Source organism: Cucurbita maxima, unplaced genomic scaffold (genome assembly GCF_002738345.1).
Source record: "Cucurbita maxima cultivar Rimu unplaced genomic scaffold, Cmax_1.0 Cma_Scf00006, whole genome shotgun sequence".
Taxonomy (NCBI): Eukaryota; Viridiplantae; Streptophyta; class Magnoliopsida; order Cucurbitales; family Cucurbitaceae; genus Cucurbita; species Cucurbita maxima.
This window is the reverse complement of record NW_019272022.1, coordinates 5,666,130-5,685,685: the sequence shown is the minus strand read 5'-3', so window position 1 is coordinate 5,685,685 and position 19,556 is coordinate 5,666,130. Positions and strand designations below refer to the sequence as shown.

The following is a 19,556-nucleotide window of genomic DNA, read 5'->3' as shown; positions in this document are numbered from 1 at the left end:
TGTTTAAAATTTGATTACAATTATTAAAACTTTTAAATATTCTATTCCGGTCTTTATCAATTCAATTCTAAAATTGACATATAACCTAACCAAAGGCTTTAACCTCGATTCATAATAATTTTATTGTCTATAAATTTGTGATTAAAAATGTCTTAATTTTCATATTTATTAAAATTTATTGAACGTCTATCTAATTGTCATTTTCAGCTCTCGATAATTTTAAATTTGTATTTAATAGCCATCGACCCTTTAAAAAGCTTTTAATTTTACACTATTTGTTGATGTTTTTTGACCTACAACATAACACCTAGATCGTCAAGGATAATATGTTGTCAACATTTATCAGTGTTTAATATAATATTTTTATTGACGATTTATAGACATCAACGTACCCTATAACGAACATTTTGAGATTTTAACTATAACACTTTTATTCACGTTTTTAGCTCTCAATCATAATTATTTTACTAGCTAAATTAATAAAAGCACTCATATATTTTATACACAAAACGCCTTAAACGTTTTAAAAAATTTAATAATACCTTTAAATTAAAAAAAAAAATCTAAAAAACATTATAATCCTTAATTTTGGATGAAGATCGTTAATATTTTATAGTAAAAAATAGAGTTGAATTTTAAAATACACTTCCATTTGTTTAAAAATTAAAAAATATATTTTTATAAAAATTTAAAAGTAACAACTTTGTACAAAAACAATTTTACAAACAAACTATTTCTTTTTAAATGTGAGTAGTAATAAGTTTTAATTTTTGAAAACTATATGTTTTTATTTATTTTTTAACTTGAAAGATATTTTAAAATAAAATATTAATATTATAAAATTAATTTTCAAACTTTTTTTTTTTGGTTAATTCTAAATTTGAGATAATTTTTAAAAAATATTCGTATTAATTTAGCTGTATTTTATTTATGTTTTATTATATATATTTGAAAAACTACACGTGGTTCGAGTTCCTAGGAGTTTGATTATGGAGGGCATCTTACATCGATACACAGAAATCAATAACGTCCCTTCCTTGCCACACTACATTATAATAAAACTATAATTAATTGGACCTTTTAAAAACTTCACGTTAAAAAATAAAATATTTAAATACCCAAAGTTTTTAATACAATTATAAATTTTCGAGATATAACACTCAGAAGTTGGAATAAAAATTTGAACCATATTTTATAATAAAATCATGTCAATATGTTAATAAATTAATTAGGCTTAGAATTGGAGATCCATTTTTTTTCTTTCAACTCTCATTTTATTTAATTATAGAAAAAATATATATTTAAACAAATAATTTATTGTTTGTTGACAGTGGGGGAAAATCAAGTTTATGGTTTGAACTTTGACCAGTCTGATTAGGCAAACTGCGAAATGCGTCCTCTCATGCAGTTGCTTCCCTCACAGCCAACAAAATACTGACACGTAACCATGGGAACCGTGTGGCTCTGTCACCTACACACTGTTCTAAATCACCCACAGCTCACCATTATTTTTCTGTTTTCAAATTTCAATACTATAATTTATAAACGAATAAATCCAAAATTAATTAATTAATTAATATTGAAAGTAACTATGGGTGAGATTAAGTTGGGGACTGTCTAAAATACTGAAACTATGGTTGGTAATTTTAACATATTTATAAAATTTTAAATATGGAGTATGAATTGGTTATATAATTTATATTTAAAATTAAAATTAAATTAAAAAACCATATGATTGTTCCATAATGGATAGTTTATAATATATCATTGTGTGATTTTGAGGGTAACATCAATCGCTTTTTTATTTTGACCATTTGACCATCCAAGTCCAACCGAGGGACCATCCCAGATGACCACAAAAAATAAAACCCCACTGAATAATTAATATAATAAAACACTTTATCAGAAAAGGAAAAGAAAAAACCGGTGAATACGGTGATAAGAATGGGAAAAGGTGAGGCTACACGTGTGGCTCCCGGTAAAGTTACGGGATATAGCCGGTAACTGGCAGTCAAAAACCCTGAATTAATTTAATTGGTAATTAGGGGAAAGAAGAAAAATAAAAATAAAAAGAGGGTTTGGATATTCATCTCCCTGGCCCAAGCGATGGAAGCGACTCGGTAGAACTTAGCTTTTCTCGCTTTCACAGTGCCTCCCGTTCATTCGTGTCTTAGATCCTTCAATTTTTCTTCTGACATTTTTATTTTTCCGGGTGGGTTTTGAGGGATGAAAGTGCACTGTTGTTAAGTATGAGTGATTTGCATTCATGGTAGCGCTTTTGATTGCTTGTTTCTTTGGGGGGGTTTTGATGATTTCGCCCTTTTTGTGGAGCTTCGAGAGGAAGTGAGCCTCATCTGTGGTGTTGATGATGACTAAGGCGATGGTGAAGAAGAAGAAGAAGGCCTTTCTTTTGACTAAGGAAAGGGTTCAGTTAAAGGAAGAAAAAGATGTCCCCATTCGCCATTTTTGCTGCTTGTGATTGTTGTCAATGCGAAGGATAGCTGTATGCTAAAAGATTGTGGAAGAAAGAGAAAGTAAGTAAGAGAGAAACCCCCTTTTTCTTTTCTTCCCTTTTTATTGTTCTGTCTTTGCGTTTGAATGATTGAATCCATTCGTGTTTCTGTTGGTTGCTGAAAGTTGAATTCAATAGCTCGTTTTTGTTTTCTGTTCCAGGGATTTGGGGTAATTTTTCTTTTCTCTCTCTCTCTCTCTTGAGATTCATTTGTTCTTTTGAGGGTTTTGTGAAAATGCCGATGTACCAGCCTTCTTCCGGTCGGAGGAGAGAGGCCGATTCGGAGCTGGGTTTGGGTGGTGGTGGTGGTGGTGGTGGGCAAGTTCTTGATGTGGAAACCGCCGTGAAAGATGGTATTCTTGGCGGCGGTGGGTTAATCTGCGACGGTGGAGGGGCTGAGAAATTGGATCTGAAGGAGATAGTGGAGGAGCTTGAGAACATTGAGGTTCCTTCGGTTTTTATTTGCCCAATTTCATTGGAGCCAATGCGAGATCCTGTGACCCTTTGTACAGGACAGACCTATGAACGATCCAATATCCTCAAATGGTTTTCTCTTGGTCATTTCACATGTCCCACCACAATGCAAGAGCTTTGGGATGATTCAATCACCCCCAATAACACTCTTCACCAACTGATTTACAGTTGGTTTTGGCAGAAGTATTTGGCGATGAAGAAGAGGTCTGAGGATGTGCAGGGGAGGGCTCTTGAGCTCTTAGACACTTTGAAGAAGGTCAAGGGCCAAGCCAGAGTCCGAGCTTTGAAGGAGCTTCGACAAGTTGTCGCCTCGAATTCTTCGGCGAAGAAAACCGTGGAGGACAATGGCGGTCTTGGTTCGATTTTGTCTTTGTTAGGTCCTTTCACATCCCATGCGGTTGGCTCCGAAGCCATTGGGATTTTGGTGAACTTGGATCTCGATGCCGAGTCGAGAAGAAACCTTGTTCAACCTGCGAAGATTTCATTAATGGTGGATATGTTGAATGAGGGATCCACTGAGACTAAAATCAACTGCACCAGATTGATTGAAACTTTGCTGGATGGTGATGATTGTGGGGCAGACACTGTCTCGAGTTTTAGTCTCTTAGTTGGATTGCTGAGATTAATCAAAGAGAAAAAACACCCAAATGGTGTTCTTGCTGGGTTAAGATTGCTAAAAGCTCTGTGCTGCCAAGAACCAGTGAGGAACTCAGTAGTGAGCATTGGGGCAATCCCACAATTGATTGAAATTCTCCCGAATTTCGACCCGGAATGTTTGGAGCTAGCTCTTCATGTATTAGACTCGCTTTCGTCCCTCTCGGAGGGCAGGGTGGCCTTGAAAGATTGCCCCAACACCATTACAAACTTAGTGAAGTTGTTAATGAGAATCTCAGAGAGCTGCACTCAGCTGGCTTTATCAATCTTATGGGCAGTTTGTAAACTTGCCCCTGAAGAATGTGCATCACAAGCTGTGGAAGCAGGCTTAGCAGCCAAGCTTCTTCTGGTGATTCAGAGCGGTTGCAATCCCGTTCTGAAACAACGCTCCGCCGAGCTTCTGAAGCTGTGCAGCTTAAATTACACAGCAACCCTCTTCATATCCAAGTGTAAGCTTACAAGGACAATACAATAATGAAGATGAAAACCAAAAAGGAACACAGAAAAACCACCATAAGAAGCAGTGGGCATTGGCATTTTTTAAAGAATAAGCCCTTAGAGCAAGTGGCCACTGAAATCTGAAAGCACAGAGAACATGGTTCTCTGTAATATAATAGATTAGTACGCGGATAAGATAAGATAAGATAAGATTCCTGTTAGAGTCCGAGTTTTGAAGAGTGAAATGAAGAATGAAGATCTCTTTTTCTGCGTTCGGGGTTCTTCGTGTTCTTCGTGTTCTTCTTCCATCTGAATCAATGAAGTGGGGGTGAGTTTTTGAAGCTCATCATTGTATATTTCTGTAGATTTTTTCTTATTGGCCCATCAAATCAAATGTTGTATGATGAAGAACAATTTATGATATCATTTTTTGTTGTCGTTGTAGGTTTTGGAACATACGAGTTTTTTCCTCTGGGTATTAATTTTTCTGTCCGTTATTATTACCAAAAGAATCAGAGATGATCATGATTACTTTTGTTGTCGTTTGAGTTAACAAGTATTATGCATAATTAAAGTAAATAAATAAATAAATAAATAAAAAGTACAATTCCGATGAATGGTCCTCCAAATATTGAAATCCCTTTTCGTTTGTGTGAAAAAGGGTTGATTCAGAGTTTGGATATGATTGGTGATTAATGGCCAGAAAATTGGTCGGAAAGGATCTTCATAATAATATTCTATCATATTCTTTTCTAGATATTTTTCTTTTAATATTTTTATAAGAATTTAGGCTACATTTGAATCCTTCTATTTATAGGTTTTAGGTTTTATTTTTTTAGATAGGTATAAGCCTCATACTCTTTTATATGTCTCGACTCAATTATCACCAAACCACTTTCCTTTCTTGTCTAGAGCGGGCCTATGGTTTTGCCTACCCTGGTGGGTCTTGGCCTCGGCCTCGAGTGATCTAACCAGCTAACCAACCCACCTCGTTAAGTCGAGTTATCGAGGTAAAAAGTAGGGAAATAAAAGGAGGGGGGGAGACAAGGGTCATTTTCTTGGCATGGTTTAGCATTAAAAATGTGGGGTTGGGCTAATAATTGATCTTTTCTCTACTCTTTCCATCGTGGGGGTCCTTCTCCTCTCCCTTTGTTCATGCAAATGGGTGCACACGGTAAACTCCTCTCTCCCATTTCCTAAAAGGAAAAAGAAAAAAAGAAAAAAAGAAAAAGAAAATTTGAAAAACGACACATTAAATGAGAAAATAAAAAGATGTCGCTGTTGAAATGGGTATGTGGGCGCATCGCACATTATGCCCAACTCCTGAAATTTTCCTCTTATTTTCTTCCTTAAATTTTGTTTTTTATTTTTAAGATTTTGCCAGCTGTCACTCACAATTTCCCTTTCAATGTGAATGGGTTGGGCCGGAATACAGAAAAAGGAAACGAAAACGTGGGCCTTGGGCTTGTTTAGATAAGATGGCCCATTATAATGTATTCATGGCCCAATCATAACCCAAGCCCATATTATAATATAATATAATATAAGGTTTGTATTAATAATAATAATATTTGGAGAAAAGTGTATTTACGAAAAAAAAGCGCAAGCGAAAGGGCGACCGATCAAACAGCGCCATATTAAGGGTGGGAAGTGTGAACCAATCGCTTTCTTCGCCGTACGAATCAGATGCAATGTCATGGTTGGCTCTCTCCATTGCTAACACCCTTCGCCTTGACGACGAAGAAGATGAGCAGCACAACGACGTCGTATCTTCTTCTTCTTCCACCATTACCCGCAACCAGATGGAATCCCAATCCCAATCCCAATCCCAATCCCAACCCCAACTCGACGACGAAGCATTATCTCGCCGCGTCAAAGAGGACTTGACTGAATTCAAACAAACCCTAACCCGCCAATTTTGGGGCGTGGCCACTTTCCTTGCTCCTCCTCCGCCTCCGCCGGAACCGGGGCCGACTCATCATCTCAACCCGGCAGAGGATCTGGCTGCCCCTCCCGATTGGAAGTCGTTCGAGGCGTCTAATCAGTCTGATCCATCGATCTCCGGGGACGAAGAGGACCTGACTGATTCGATTGAGGTTTTGAATATGCGTTCCAATCATGACGCCTATGCGAAATCGGGGATTTTACAGGAGGAATGCTATGAGGTGGATTGGGAAGGCGCTGTTGGGATCACTGATGAAGTGCTGACGTTTGCCACGAACATTGCAATGCACCCTGAGACTTGGATTGATTTCCCAATTGACGAGGAGGAGGACAACGGTGGTATGTGTGTTTTGCTAATTTTACTATCCAATTGCTTAGATGCTTGTTAATCGATTTCTCTTCGACAAGGAAACCTGTTATCTGGTCTTAATCTTATTCGTTTCTTATCGGATATTGGATGAAGGTTACTGAATGGTCTGAAGGCCACTGCTAATAATCTTTAGCGTCATTGTTTCTTTTAATGAATTGTTCAATTGATGCTGGAATCATTTATGAAATGCTTTTAGAAACTCGTTTCCATAAATGGAGACTTCTATGAATCCATCCTTTTGGATCTTCTGCGCCGGGCATGTTAGAAATTTATCTTGGGGTGTGTTGAGTGCCACCATTAGATGTCAGCAGTTAGCTCAGAATTTTTGTAACTGTATCTCATTCAACAACTATTTTCCAAAATTAACTTAAGTATCTTTAGTTGGCACACCTGTTGTCCATAAAGTAAGAGATGGGTATTAAATTTTTTTTGATAACTCAGTAAACCCTTTTGGATTTCAGGATAGTACTCTTGGATCATGCCTCAGTTTTTATATCTACATGGGTTCTGTCACTTCACTTGTTGACCTCCACTTGTGTATCGTTCCTCATAACGTCCTGCCTTGTCATTCCAGTTCCCAATTTTTCTTCCTTTTCTGGTTCTCAATGCCTATTACCTTTTCCATTAACGATTACCTTTGGCTATGGGCAGAAGTTGAAATATTGTGGTTCCCTCAGTGCTATACAACACATACATTCAGTGATTCCATTCGCGTACTTTACATCTTTTGTACGCGAATTGAACTCATTCATTCAAGGTGCCATTGCACTTATGTTGTGATAGGAAGGATAAGCTCCCAATTCAGTTCGCCTACACTAGGTGAAAGTGTCATGAGTGTTAAGTGATAGTTTTGTTATGGAACATGTGAATTTGTCAAGTGTTAGATAATCTCCCTCGTATAGCGTGTAGTGTGCATGGATCCTTTATGTGATGTGGGACCCCAATGTCTAGAAATGGTCACTGTATACTTTTGCGGGTCAGAAGGCGTCGGGGAAGAAGGATATTGGGCGGGATCTATAAGCAACGAATCCCCCATACATCTCAAGGTGAAGGTCTTTTGGCCTATCACAATAAAGAGTTAAGTCAAGATAGCTTTAAGTGTGTGTGGGGATTTGTCATGTGATTCAGATACACTCCTAATTTGAAAGGATGAGGCACCAACCCAAGCTGAAAACTAAGTCTACGCAAGCAAAGCTTTATAGATAGACATTTTTATTGTGAATGCTTAAGGTTTTTTCTATTCTTTTTTCTTTTTTAAATACCACGGGAAGCATAAATTTCTGAAGCTATAAAGCTAGTTATTATTATCATTGTTGACAAGAGATTTTAGGGCTCGTTGGAGGTGGACATTAAGCATTGAAACTAGAGACGGATCAAGGTAGCTTGCCTGCGAAGGGAGAGACTTGGGCCTTTCCAAAACCTGGGAACTTGTTTCCTTTCAATATAATTAGCATATCACATATTGCATTAGAGGCTCTATCGATTATGTTCATCATTTAGAGTGCGAATATGATGTTTCAGTTTTATACAATCAAGTGTGACCCAAGTTATTTGATTTTCAGTATTATAACTTATTCTGAATTTAATCATAACCCCATCTCCTATACCTGGATATGTAAGATGAACGGGAAAGGAATTTTTATAAGGTGATCCACTTAAATTACTAAATATGTTGACTTTTGAATGGTGAGTTTGGACTTCGTCATTGTTTAACTATCTGCTTTTATGATGTTTTTCACATTGTTGAGCCCTGTGTATTTACGTCTTTAGACCCTTCTTTTTCTTGTTTTAGATTTTGAAATGTCTGATGCCCAAAAAGAGCATGCTTTCACTATTGAACATCTTGCTCCTAGATTGGCTGCTCTCAGATTTGAGCTCTGTCCTTGCCATATGAGTGAGAGTTACTTTTGGAAAGTCTACTTTGTGCTCCTGCATTCAAGACTCAATAAACAGGATGCTGAGGCTTTATCTACTCCACAGGTTGACTACTCTTTCTTTTCTTTGTTTTTTAAAATTGCAATGCAACCTTTTTAGGTAGGCTACGTAATTTCCAAATTGTTATGGTCTGGCATGATGATGCTTATTTGTAATTTAGGGTTCCCATGTATAGTTAAATTGTGCACAAAATGACCCAAATGCTATGATTGCAGAAATTTTTATTATATTCATATGGAGTTCCAACATGTATTATTTTACTGCTTTAATTGAGTATTAATCTGGTTCCTTTGATTGAAACGTTATGTTTCTAGTATAATTTGGATTCACCAAACTTGTAGGTAGCAGAAGCCAGATCAATCTGGATGCAGGAATTACAAAAGAAGACCAAGCCAGAGACTTTCTGGTGTGGAAGAGACACTTTTGAATTAAAAGACAGCTCTGATTTGTTGCAGGAAGATGATAGCTCCCTGGGCCTTGAAACTCATTCTGTATCTACGCTACCTTGGACATTTACATCTGAGCCAAGCATGTCGTCTATGTCGAGCAATTGTGAGACAGAAAAATACCAAATAGAGACTTCTGAAACACAATTCATTGATAAGTCCGTCATCGTTGAAAAACCTATAATTAAAGATGAGGATAAAAACTCGACGATTGGGTCTTCTTCAAAATTCCTTGTTCAGAACTACAACGACGAGTCAGATAATGATTGGCTAGAGGAAGACTCTGGGGCCATCCTCCCTCTCGGGTACGACGAAGATATTTCTTTCAGTGATCTCGAGGATGATGATATGGTTCTGCCTGCTAAATTCAAGATTGTTTCAAAAGAATAAGGAAGTTAGACAAAAGAATTCAAGGCGATGCTTCCAATTGTGTATGCTTTGCCGATGAGGCTAAATGAATTACAAAGTCAGTCTGACAAGATTGATGGGGCTGCAGTTACCGATCTTTATGAAACCATCTGAAATTGCTTTTAGTTGATGGGGGTTGGTGGGTGCATTTGTAAATGAATGAGAGAATGATTATTCCAGTTTGGAAGAGTGACAATGTGTTTCTGTTTGGTTTTTTGTTTGGGAACTGTGTAAAGAATGTATCAGTAAATAGACAAAAGGGGAAAAGATATAGATTCTTTTTGTTCCATGCCCAACGATGATTGTCCTCATCCCTTTGTTGGTCTGTCAGGAGTGGAGATTCATTCATCGGTGGCTGTCTGACAGAAGAAAGCGCTAAAAACAGCCGAAGGAGCCACCGAATTGAGGCAGTTGAGAAGAGGATTCTGTTGGATGGAAGTTACCCATCATCTCATTGGTATCTACAGAACCACCATAATGGACCATTCTTTCTATTTGATTGCTGTACTTTTTTACCTTTCTACTCCTTAAAGATAAGATATATAGCATATAGCTCTAGTTATCATACTCACAGATAGGCCTTTGAAATGCAAGTTGGCCCATTATTTTGTTCTTTGAGTATCAGACCAATGAGCTTTTATTTGTCTGTTTGTTCAAAATTGATACCAGAAATTGAACCGAAGCGTACTGACCACAATCACTCTGGATGAGATTTGTTTTCGAGTTAGAAAGACCACAAACAGGATGAAGAATGGAAACGGAAGACCGGGAATATTCTACAGAACCGAGAGGAAATTCACCAACAAATTTGCTGTCAGAAATTACTATTCAACTTTAATGGATATTTATTACTTAATGTCTTGTTTATTTTAAGTTTAAATGCGCAACTTGAGTTATAATCATGAAAAATTAAGAACGAGTGTGTAGATTATGGGGAAAATTGCATACAAAATGGCCATGCAGTTGGGTTCAAATTTTAATACACAAGGCTGGCGTGGTTCGTTTGTGGGAACTTGAATTCATTCTGATTGGTTATCTGATTTGCGATTTTGGTGTTTCCGTGTAGGATTGGTTTAACCGACCCGAACATGAACTCCTCCATTCAATTCTTTCTCATCTTATTTTTGTTTGTTAAATTTTCATTCCGTTCTATCAATCATTTCAAGCCAATCACCTGCACTCGCCTCCTGTTTCCATTTGCCGCCAATTAAATTTCCCACAAATTTTGCTGCAAAATCCTCCAGGTTTGACCCCTCAATCTTCATTGACTTTCTACAATAATCCCAAGCAGTTTCCGATTCGATTCTATGTTATTTATCGGATTTTTCCTTTCCATTTGTTGAGAGGGAAAATCTCAACGATTTTCTCGACCCTCTCACTGTTTGTCGCGCCATTTTTTTGTACGGTTTCGTGCCTTTCAATCTCGAATCTGGGTTTCGGTTTGATTTCGGTTCTATAGACTCTCCCTCTTGCTATTTGGAAATTTCTCTGTATGGATTTTGAACTTGTTAGAAGGGGCTTGGGATTCTCCCAAAGGAGGAAGAAATGGCTTGTTCTATTGGCTCTCATGGGGGTCTCTGGTTACGGAGTTTATAAGGTCTATCATTTTCCCTCCGTCGAGTGGAAGAGGAAGAGGCTGATGAAGCTCTTCGGTGCCATGATTTCCGTCGCTGAAATGGTTGCGGATTCTTCTGAAGCAATCGGAGTAATTTCTAAAGATTTGAAGGAGTTTCTGAAATCTGATTCCGATCGAATTCCCAACAGCTTGAAGCAAATTTCCAAACTCGCTAAATCGGAGGAATTTTCGGAATCTCTGGAGAAGGTCACCGAGGCATTTACGGTTGGGATGATGAGAGGGTATAAATCTGTAACAAAGAACGACGGGAATTTGGAGGCTGATTCGGTGAATTCGAGCTCTTCTTCTGGCGTCGTCGAGAAGCTTTTCTTAACAGCTGGGACTGGTTTTGCTTCTGTTGTGGTTGGAAGTTTTGCAAAGAATTTGGTGATGGGGTATTACTCGATCCCTGGATCAGTCGATGATGCTTACAAATCTGGATCTGAATTTTCAGACGTGCCTAGATGGGTAACTGTGGCCTCCGACGAGAAATGCAAAAATGTTATAGCAGATTGCATACAAGTTTTTGTTAGCACTGCAGTTTCTGTATATCTTGATAAAACAATGGATGTTAATGTGTACAATGATCTCTTTAGTGGATTGACCAATCCCACTCATCAGGACAAGGTGAAGGACATGGTTGTTTCTGTTTGTAATGGAGCTGTGGAAACTCTTGTAAAAACATCTCACCAGGTCTTGACAAGCTCGCGATCGACTTCGAATTTGAGTCCGGTTTCATCCTGTAATGGACTGTCAAAGCTAGGAGACGATCTCTTTTCAGAAGAAGCTTCTTCAAAGAAGATGGCTGCGGCCAGCTCAATTGAGAGTAGCCAAAATGGGTGGATTGACACAGTTTCATCTACTCTGGCTGTTCCTAGAAACAGGAAGTTTGTGCTTGATTTAACTGGTAGAGTGACATTTGAAACGACAAGATCTGTTGTGGATTTTTTGTTGTGGAAGCTAATGGATGGTCTCAAGAGAAGTTTTGGTATAGTTCATGATGAGGTTGTGGGTAGGGGTTTGGAAGTCGTAAGCTACTTCAGTGCAAAGTCTTCTGTTATTGTTACAATTTGTGTAGCATTATATCTACATGTTTTTTATGGCACCGGGCTTCTGTTATCTGCATAATAATAGAGCGGAAAGCAGTTCAAGCCACTTAGATTAGAAAGTATATATACCAGTGTTGCATTTAGGGAAGGTTTTGGACTTCCCATCATTCAAATTTGAATGATGATGATACTTCTTGAACAAATGCATATATTGATGCTTAAGTAGCTCTGATTCTCTGGTTTTTCTACAGGATGCTTTTGATATATTCTAATACGGTTGCGAGCCAATTTCTTCATTCACCCATATTGATGCACTTCAAATAGCTACATGACTTGGAAGCCTAATGCAATTTCATCCTTTGTTCCAAACACCCTACTGCAAGTTCATAACGATTTGAGTAACAACCCAAACCTAGATTGATTCATGTCTCTCTTTACCTCTCTTTCTCAACTCAGCATGTCATGCTACTGAAGACTTTAGAATAGAGGCAGTTCCATTTGATTTTTACTTTCATTTCTCAACGACTCGTACAAGTTTCCTTTTCTTTTGGAGCTGTAAACATAGATTTCTTCTATGCCAATTATAAAGGTTCTATGATTCATGTAATTGACTCCGCAGGACTGATTTTCACCCATTACCCCACTCCTTGAGCTACCTTATAATTACCTTGTGCAATTTTAGCATATTTTTTGCAGTTGCCTTCTGACTAATGAATTTAGTTATTTACTCTGCGGTCAGCCACAGACGACGGAGAACTTGAAATTTCTTGTGACAAACTCATATTACTATCCAACATTCCTTACTATGCGACAGATTTTTGTTGTTGGCTCCTGGACTATTCATCCTGTTATTTTCAATCTTTTTTGTTTCTGATCTCATAACCTTGTTCTCACAGAACCGTTTTGCAGAGCAGCTGGCTATTTTGAACTGCTTTGGACATCAGAAAGAAATTTTGTTCTGAATCTTAATGGCATGTTCTTGATCCGGTGAGGCCTGCAAACACCATCTTGGATGTCTCGCGGGGATGTCTTTGCTGGAAAGTTGATGAACTTTCTATTTCCATGAACTTCCTCAATATACTCTAAACAAATGCTGGATGAAGTTGTTTCTGGATGGAAAGTAAACAGTAAGTTAACATTGGCATTCTCATGACCAACTAAGCTGACTTTTCCAGACTGGGTTCCGTAGAAACTTCTGTTTGTTAAAGAGATTATTATTTACTCAGTAGGTCTGCATATAGGCGAGGATGTGGGTGTTAACCCCATGTGATATGCATTTTTAACATTTGGGTATCATCATTACCATCATCCCATTCTTCTTTAATATCCACTTCCTTTACCTTCATTTTTGTTGATAACATTTTTTATGCCATGTAGCTCTTGATTAATCATGCCTTCTAGTAATAGAGATGTCAATGGGTTATGATTTCTGTTGCCCATCTCTTCCTGGAAGCTGCCTCCTTTTAACCTGCTGGAAAGTTCTGGTATTTTGACTGATATTAGCATTCATTCTTCCATCCTATTTGGATAGAAAGAGAGTAAAAGCTGAAGTGAGAGGGAAGGATAATAGGGAAGCTGCCAGCTATGAGCGGCGGCAAATACACTCATGCAGGCCCCGTAGGACCATTGCGGGGTATGGCATAATCTTCCAAGTTGCTTTCATATTTGCTTTTGTTTTTTGTTCAACTGGCCCCTAATCTTGAATATGTCATTGTAATTGTATGTAGATTGATTTATTAACAAGCCCCGAATCATGATTGGCTCTTTGCACGCTTTGTTACCAACTTTTGTTTATTTTTCCTTTATAAAGATCTTTGTTCTGAGATTAATTTCCATTGTCTTGTCGTTAATTTTAACACTGTCAAGGGAATGCTTCGAAATTCAACTCTTAATTATTATCTGGGTCGGTAGAAGATGCTCCTTTGGGACTTATAAGCTGCTAGTTTGGAGCTTTCATAACTCTGTCTCTGTCTCTGTTTCTCTCTCTCTTTCTCTGTTTCTGATTATTTCCATGTCTGCCATTACTTCCACCTGCAGTAGCTTCTCCATCAGATCAATTTCTATGGAGTCAAGAGTGAGAACTTCTTCATCAACCCATGCCTCTCCAGCATGTGGGAAGCTTGATGGAGTGGCAACTTGGCTCATCAATGGCTTTGTCACAGCTTTCTTTGGATCCTTGGAACGATGCTCTTGTATTCGTATTGCCACAGCTGAGGACGACGGCGATGAGGCGAATGACGCTCCTTTGATCCCAAAAGATGTAAACCATCGACAGGACGGCGATGCAGCTGGCCGGAGGAGGGCCGGAAAAGGCAAGAAGTGTCAGCCACTTGTAGCTGCAATCTAATGAACAACTCTGCTACTTATCTTGAATAACCCAAATCAAAAGGCTCCTCTTTTTCGTTGGTAAGTGATATGATGAAGAAGCTTCTGAATCTGGGAAACTTACTGCTTTTCTAAATTATTTACAAGTGTTTACTGTTCTTAGCAACTCAATCTCAGCTACGATTTAATCTCAATCTCAGTTAATAACTTCAATAACAACTCAAATTTTGAACTTCTCATTATTAACTCTCGTTTCAGGATGATTATTATTTTTTTATTTAGAGGATGAAATTTCCCATATAAGTAAACAAGATGATAAGAATCCATGAAAAATATATATAAATTATTTCAAATTTTCAAAAAATTAAAAGATATTTATTAAGAAAAAAGTGTGGAGGATATGGGGCCATGAATTTCAATAATTTTGTAAAAATGGGAATGATAATGTTGTGCATTAATTACATAAAGTTACGACTTTTCCTTTTTTTTTCCCAAATGGACCAGCGGGGAATCCAAAGCAAAAACGAAATAATAAATAATAAATGAAAATTTGAAATTTTTAGTTCTTTTAATTTAAAATTTATCCCACGTTTCATTGTTTTATTTATTGAACGTTATTTTTCTTCCTTTATCCTTACTTTTTTCCATTTGCTTTTTAAATTTTTGGGGTCTTTTCAATATGAAATTGATTGATTTGGTGAAATAAGAAATATATAATTAAAGTCACGACAATAAAATTATAAAAAATAATTATTTGATAATATCAATATTTTAAAAATATATTTTAATGTTAATAAGCCCATAACTCTTGGGTCAAAGGGTTGTTAACACTGAAGCCTATGACAATAAGCCCATGACAATAAGCCCATAACAATAAGCCCATAACTGATTCTTAAAAAATTCCAACTTTTTCACGTGAGTTTAAGGATCATGGGCACGATATTGGGGTTTTGGTAAACTTGTTCGAAAAGAAAGAAAAAAAAAGAAAAAAAAAAACTTTCCATTTCTGATAAAGTTTTTGTCTAATCTGTCGTTTTGTCTGATTCTTCGTGGTTAAGGTAGCTAAGAGTTCATCTTTAAAAATATCCCTTTTTCTTCCACCAGCACAAAAGGGATAAACAAATGGTCTATTGATGTGTCCGAACAACATGGGTCTCTACAATAGTACGATATTGTTCCGCAGACGAGCTCTCGTGACTCTATTTGTACTTGAAAATGTATTTCTTACTTATAAATTTATTAGCGAACAACTTGTAACACCCTCCCTTTCCTCTTTATATACCCGTCTCCTCTTTCTTCCTTCCCTTCCCATGTCTCTCTCATTCTCTTTCCCAAAGTTCTATTCTGAAGAAGAAGCCGTCCGGTTTCATAGGCCCGTTTATGAATCTGGGTTATCGCCGGCCGAAAGCCAGGAGGTTTGGTCTCGGTTTGAAGATCCGGGCGAGTCGATCTCAAGTTCCCAAGGCTCGTGCCAAGCCGTCTCTTCGATCGACGGTGGGAGGAGAAGGAATCGAATGATGTCAAACCGAGAACCAGCGACGCGGCCCAGGTTGCGAAAGATGAGATATTTTGAGAGCCTGACGGTTGAAGCCGACCGGCTGAAAGTGAAGAATGAAGAGCTGAAAAGGCAGTTGAATTTGGTGTCGAAGCGTAGTTCCATGGTGCGAAGACAAAATGAGAGATTGTGGTCGGAATTTGTGGCGCTTCAAGCTCGGCTGTCAGAACTTTCCCAGACTTCTGTTTACCTATAGGATAATAAATCTAAATGAGTTGAGCTATGTTTATACTAAAATAATATAATATTACTTTTATTTATAGTCAACTATGCCAAATGAAACCGATTGAACCATGTGCTACAATCACTCTTTTGGCAATAAAACAGCGATTGTTGTGTGACGCTTCTTCAATTGCGGACAATCTTGACGTATGTTGAGACTCATAATGTTTGATGACGGTTGTGTTTACCATATTACATTTGCTGAAATATCACACGTACAAGAATTATAATAATAAAATAATAAACATAAAAACAAGATAAAAAGGTTTTGTATGACAAGGACATACCGTCATAGATAATATGCTCTAAACAATAATCAATCATAACTGTCACACTCCACCGCATCTCGTAGCGTATTATCATATTACTAACAAGAGAGAATTGCAAAAAAAAGGTTAAGCCCAAAAGTATCTCAAAGTACACACTAATAGCAGTGAGAATGAGATATTCATCTCTCAATCATAAAAAATAATACACAGTCCACGCAAAATAAATAATTTTTGTTCTTTTCTGAAATAAAAAATAGAGTAACAAGTTCAAAGGGAAGCAAACATAAACATAATTTTGTTGTATCCGTAGGAAAATAATGTCTCAGAATATAGGATCTTATTAGAGTCACAGAAATCCAAAGATGGGGTCGGGGCCAGAAGGGGAGGCCATGATAAAAAACAAACTCCCATCAATTTCCACTTTAACTATGGAACTCTAAATTAAACTTCAAAAATGATACAAGAAAAGAACAGATTTCTTGTGGCCATTGCTGGCCAACTGGGAATATCAATAAATTTCCTCAGATTTCCATGTTAATCAGACTCCTCACCTATAACAGCCCAATTTGTTAGTTTTTGTCCGTTACGTATCGCGTCAGCAGCCTCAAGGTTTTAAAACGTGTCTGTTAGGGAGAGATTTCTAAACTCTTATAAGGAATGTTTCGTTTTTCTCTTCCACCAATGTGAGATCTCACAATCTACCCCCTTAGGGACCCAGCATATTCGCTGACACACCGCTCGGTGTTTGGCTCTAATACTATTTGTAACAGTCCAAGCCAACTGCTAGTCGTTTTGGCACGTTACGTATCGTCGATAGCCTCACGATTTTAAAACGCGGCTATTATGAAGAAGTTTCTACACCCTTATAAGGAATGCTTCACTCTTCTCTCCAACCGATGTGAGATCTCACATCACCGTAACAAAATTTAGGGTAAGATTGAAACTTTGACATCTCTTTCATAACCCCAAGAGCTTACTTCTGAAAGCAACGCCTTGGCCTGAAAGAAATCTCAGATTCATGCATGAAGGAAAATAAATGTAGGCAAACAAAATGATAAACATGATAGAAACTAATAAAATCTCAACCAGAAATCTCAGATTCAAGAAGAAACAGGCTTCAGAGATACACTTACAATGAACCAATTGCCTCTGGACCACTGCCTTTCAAACACCATAAATAGGCTCTCTGTAGCCTTTCTGACGACAACCAAAACTACTGTACCTTTTTTTTTTTCTGTTCTTTTTCTTATATCAGTTCAAATGGTCAGTTAATCATTGACCAAATGGAGCTAAGGCACCTGCATTGTTGTAATGAGATCCTCCGTATATCTCTGTTTTCACGTACAATGAAAGGGGTAAGGATTGACGAAGGCCACAGGTAAAGACAAGCGATGATTTGACAGAAAAGTGTATAAGAAAACAAAATGTCTACAAAAAAACAGCTAGGCATAACCTTATATGGTGGCAGCAATCCTTAGCAGTTAAATGATATTTTTACCTAGTAACTGTTGTGTTGCGTGTGTGTCTCGCTCTTCTTCGGTATCTCAGTCTGTTTCAAGGCAATGATAAATCAGATTCTGACAGGTAGGCTTTTTCTGATCTATCCATGATTTATTAATCTGCACCACATAATCCTCTCCTCCAACTAAACCTGAATTGTCTTTGTAATTATTATATGTTCTTCCATTCTCTACTTGCATTTCAACCTTTCTTCTTCATAGCATCCATGACCCCAAGATCACCATTGAGACAGCTTCTGCAAGAGCAACAGGAGCCTTTCGAGTTGGAGGAGTACCTTTTCGAGAGAGACTACTCGAGAAAGAGCTTTAGTAGGGGCAGTGGCAGTGGCTTTGCCAGCAGCAGTGGAAAATTTGACAATATTATGAAGTTTGGAAAGGGATTTGTAGAGATAAATAAGGTGCTGAGGAATACCTGTAAGAAGCTTGTTTCCATCAATAGGAAGCAGCAAACTAAGGATTTGGGAAAAAGTGGATGGATTCTTAGTGTTGGCTGCAAGAGAGTTGCAGAATCAGAGAACTTTTTGTCTCCCTGCAGCTCCCGGAAGAAGTCCAGTTCATTTTCTAGAAAAGATAAAAAAAAGACATCATCTTCGAAGAGAAGACATCATGCTACTTCATCAACTTCAGAGCCCTGCAACTTACAAATACTTAAGGTATGATCATCCCGAACACTTAATTCATCATAATTTATCAGAACTACAAGGCATACCTGAATCATATGTAGTCTTTAAAGCAGACTCGGCATGTCCCATTTATAATCTATCATCAATTTAAACTTCAAAATGTGAAATACCAGTCTTACAACTTTCTGTAAACTTGACGAACTAACGGCACCAAACAGGGTGCGGCAGGAAAAAAGGTCGTGTCTAGAAGCATGAAATCAAGTAAGCAACTCAGCCCTGGATTAGACAATGATTTTCATCTTCCATGTCCATGAAGTTACCACCTTATATACAGAGAGTCTCTAATGTATAAAATAAAAGCAACTGTAGCTGAATGATCTGAACTTGTTTAGGACATGAAAACAGGGAAGCAGGGTCTGATTCGATAATTCCAGCAAGACTAAACAATAATCAATTACGGAATGGCATTCCTCTACAGAAGAAAGTTCCAGACAACTCCATTCTCTCGGCCACTCTTTCGGAATTACTTCTTTACTCCGCAGCAATGGAGAAACCGAGTGGTATTGAGACTGCAGAACTGCAGGAACTTGTAACATCCAACACTACATCTCAGCTCCTGATATTCAAAAGGGTAATTCATCAAACAAAGCAGCTTCTTTTTTACTGTGTGGGGGAGGTGGTGGAGGCCCATTCCAAGCATGGCAGGCACATAGATTCTGAAGAAGCCAGGAGGCTCATCCATGAGAAGGAAACCACTGGGAAAAAAGCAAACCTATCAAATTCACTTCACTCAGATTACTTGTTCTCAGCAGCAGAATGGTGGGATTTGAAGCCGCAGAAGCAGCTTATAGGAGCAGAGATTGGAGCACTCGTTCTAGAGGAGATTATTAATGAGGTTGTTACTGAACTAATTGATAATCAGTGATCAAAATTCTTCTGGCTTCAATTATACTAAGATTCCAATACAAGTATTTGCAGAAAAATGTACATTGTTAAGTATAAACCGTATATTCATATCCTAGAAGCTTCACTCAAACATCTGGCCCCTGCCTCAGTGGAATGTACACTGTAGTAAGAAAGCAGATATCAATCACCAATCTTAAATGAATTTGGATCGCTCGTATCATTTCATAAACCAAGTGATTTTCATGAAAGTCTCTCTTAAATACAACAGAACCACCAACTCAGATATTAAAA

General features: G+C 37.7%; 5 protein-coding genes and 1 long non-coding RNA gene across 10 annotated transcripts; 5 read left to right on the top strand and 1 right to left on the bottom strand.

Annotated features, from left to right (window-relative positions):
• Positions 1 to 2,047: 2,047 nt before the first annotated feature.
• LOC111480973 (U-box domain-containing protein 30-like) lies at positions 2,048 to 4,547 on the top strand. 2 transcript variants are annotated; one of them, XM_023126220.1, is made up of 2 exons: positions 2,048 to 2,538; positions 2,674 to 4,547. In XM_023126220.1, the coding sequence occupies exon 2, from the start codon at positions 2,748 to 2,750 to the stop codon at positions 4,113 to 4,115; it is 1,368 nt and encodes a 455-aa protein (XP_022981988.1). In that variant the 5' UTR covers positions 2,048 to 2,538; positions 2,674 to 2,747; the 3' UTR covers positions 4,116 to 4,547. The 2 variants fall into 2 exon arrangements, with proteins under 2 accessions (XP_022981988.1, XP_022981987.1); XM_023126219.1 differs by having other exon boundaries at positions 2,049 to 2,534.
• A 1,129-nt stretch (positions 4,548 to 5,676) lies between these two features.
• LOC111480445 lies at positions 5,677 to 9,754 on the top strand. Its single transcript, XM_023125485.1, has 3 exons — positions 5,677 to 6,361; positions 8,185 to 8,372; positions 8,669 to 9,754. The coding sequence occupies exons 1-3, from the start codon at positions 5,770 to 5,772 to the stop codon at positions 9,161 to 9,163; spliced, it is 1,275 nt and encodes a 424-aa protein (XP_022981253.1). The 5' UTR covers positions 5,677 to 5,769; the 3' UTR covers positions 9,164 to 9,754.
• A 313-nt stretch (positions 9,755 to 10,067) lies between these two features.
• On the top strand, positions 10,068 to 14,416 carry LOC111480446 (protein PHLOEM PROTEIN 2-LIKE A10-like). 2 transcript variants are annotated; one of them, XM_023125487.1, is made up of 5 exons: positions 10,068 to 11,990; positions 12,097 to 12,243; positions 12,742 to 12,972; positions 13,377 to 13,478; positions 13,883 to 14,416. In XM_023125487.1, exon 1 carries the CDS (start codon positions 10,674 to 10,676, stop codon positions 11,922 to 11,924), a length of 1,251 nt encoding a protein of 416 aa, XP_022981255.1. In that variant the 5' UTR covers positions 10,068 to 10,673; the 3' UTR covers positions 11,925 to 11,990; positions 12,097 to 12,243; positions 12,742 to 12,972; positions 13,377 to 13,478; positions 13,883 to 14,416. The 2 variants fall into 2 exon arrangements, with proteins under 2 accessions (XP_022981255.1, XP_022981254.1); XM_023125486.1 differs by having other exon boundaries at positions 10,069 to 12,243.
• An 889-nt stretch (positions 14,417 to 15,305) lies between these two features.
• On the top strand, positions 15,306 to 16,067 carry LOC111480829 (bZIP transcription factor 11-like). Its single transcript, XM_023126019.1, has one exon. It carries the CDS (start codon positions 15,319 to 15,321, stop codon positions 15,919 to 15,921), a length of 603 nt encoding a protein of 200 aa, XP_022981787.1. The 5' UTR covers positions 15,306 to 15,318; the 3' UTR covers positions 15,922 to 16,067.
• A 286-nt stretch (positions 16,068 to 16,353) lies between these two features.
• LOC111480830 lies at positions 16,354 to 18,572 on the bottom strand. Of its 2 annotated transcripts, XR_002717930.1 has the most exons (5): positions 18,446 to 18,572; positions 18,149 to 18,367; positions 17,715 to 18,025; positions 17,350 to 17,547; positions 16,354 to 16,767 (listed from the first exon to the last, which is right to left on the bottom strand). It is a non-coding gene; the product is annotated as an uncharacterized LOC111480830 (long non-coding RNA). The 2 variants fall into 2 exon arrangements; XR_002717929.1 differs by lacking the exon at positions 16,354 to 16,767 and having other exon boundaries at positions 17,291 to 17,547.
• Positions 17,723 to 19,467, top strand: LOC111480827. Of its 2 annotated transcripts, XM_023126018.1 has the most exons (4): positions 17,723 to 17,800; positions 17,938 to 18,389; positions 18,578 to 18,620; positions 18,752 to 19,467. In XM_023126018.1, exons 1-4 carry the CDS (start codon positions 17,779 to 17,781, stop codon positions 19,282 to 19,284), a joined length of 1,050 nt encoding a protein of 349 aa, XP_022981786.1. In that variant the 5' UTR covers positions 17,723 to 17,778; the 3' UTR covers positions 19,285 to 19,467. The 2 variants fall into 2 exon arrangements, with proteins under 2 accessions (XP_022981786.1, XP_022981785.1); XM_023126017.1 differs by lacking the exon at positions 17,723 to 17,800 and having other exon boundaries at positions 17,868 to 18,389.
• The last annotated feature ends 89 nt before the right edge of the window (positions 19,468 to 19,556 follow it).

Coding starts and splice junctions, on each gene's coding strand:
- LOC111480445 (XM_023125485.1), top strand. CDS start 5,770: ATGTCATGGTTGGCTCTCTCCATTGCTAACACCCTTCGCCTTGACGAC. Junction 6,362..8,184: donor CGAGGAGGAGGACAACGGTG/GTATGTGTGTTT, acceptor TTCTTGTTTTAG/ATTTTGAAATGTCTGATGCC. Junction 8,373..8,668: donor AGGCTTTATCTACTCCACAG/GTTGACTACTCT, acceptor CCAAACTTGTAG/GTAGCAGAAGCCAGATCAAT.
- LOC111480446 (XM_023125487.1), top strand. CDS start 10,674: ATGGATTTTGAACTTGTTAGAAGGGGCTTGGGATTCTCCCAAAGGAGG.
- LOC111480829 (XM_023126019.1), top strand. CDS start 15,319: ATGGGTCTCTACAATAGTACGATATTGTTCCGCAGACGAGCTCTCGTG.
- LOC111480827 (XM_023126017.1), top strand. CDS start 17,892: ATGTTCTTCCATTCTCTACTTGCATTTCAACCTTTCTTCTTCATAGCA. Junction 18,390..18,577: donor GCAACTTACAAATACTTAAG/GTATGATCATCC, acceptor GGCACCAAACAG/GGTGCGGCAGGAAAAAAGGT. Junction 18,621..18,751: donor GTCTAGAAGCATGAAATCAA/GTAAGCAACTCA, acceptor GAACTTGTTTAG/GACATGAAAACAGGGAAGCA.
- LOC111480973 (XM_023126220.1), top strand. CDS start 2,748: ATGCCGATGTACCAGCCTTCTTCCGGTCGGAGGAGAGAGGCCGATTCG.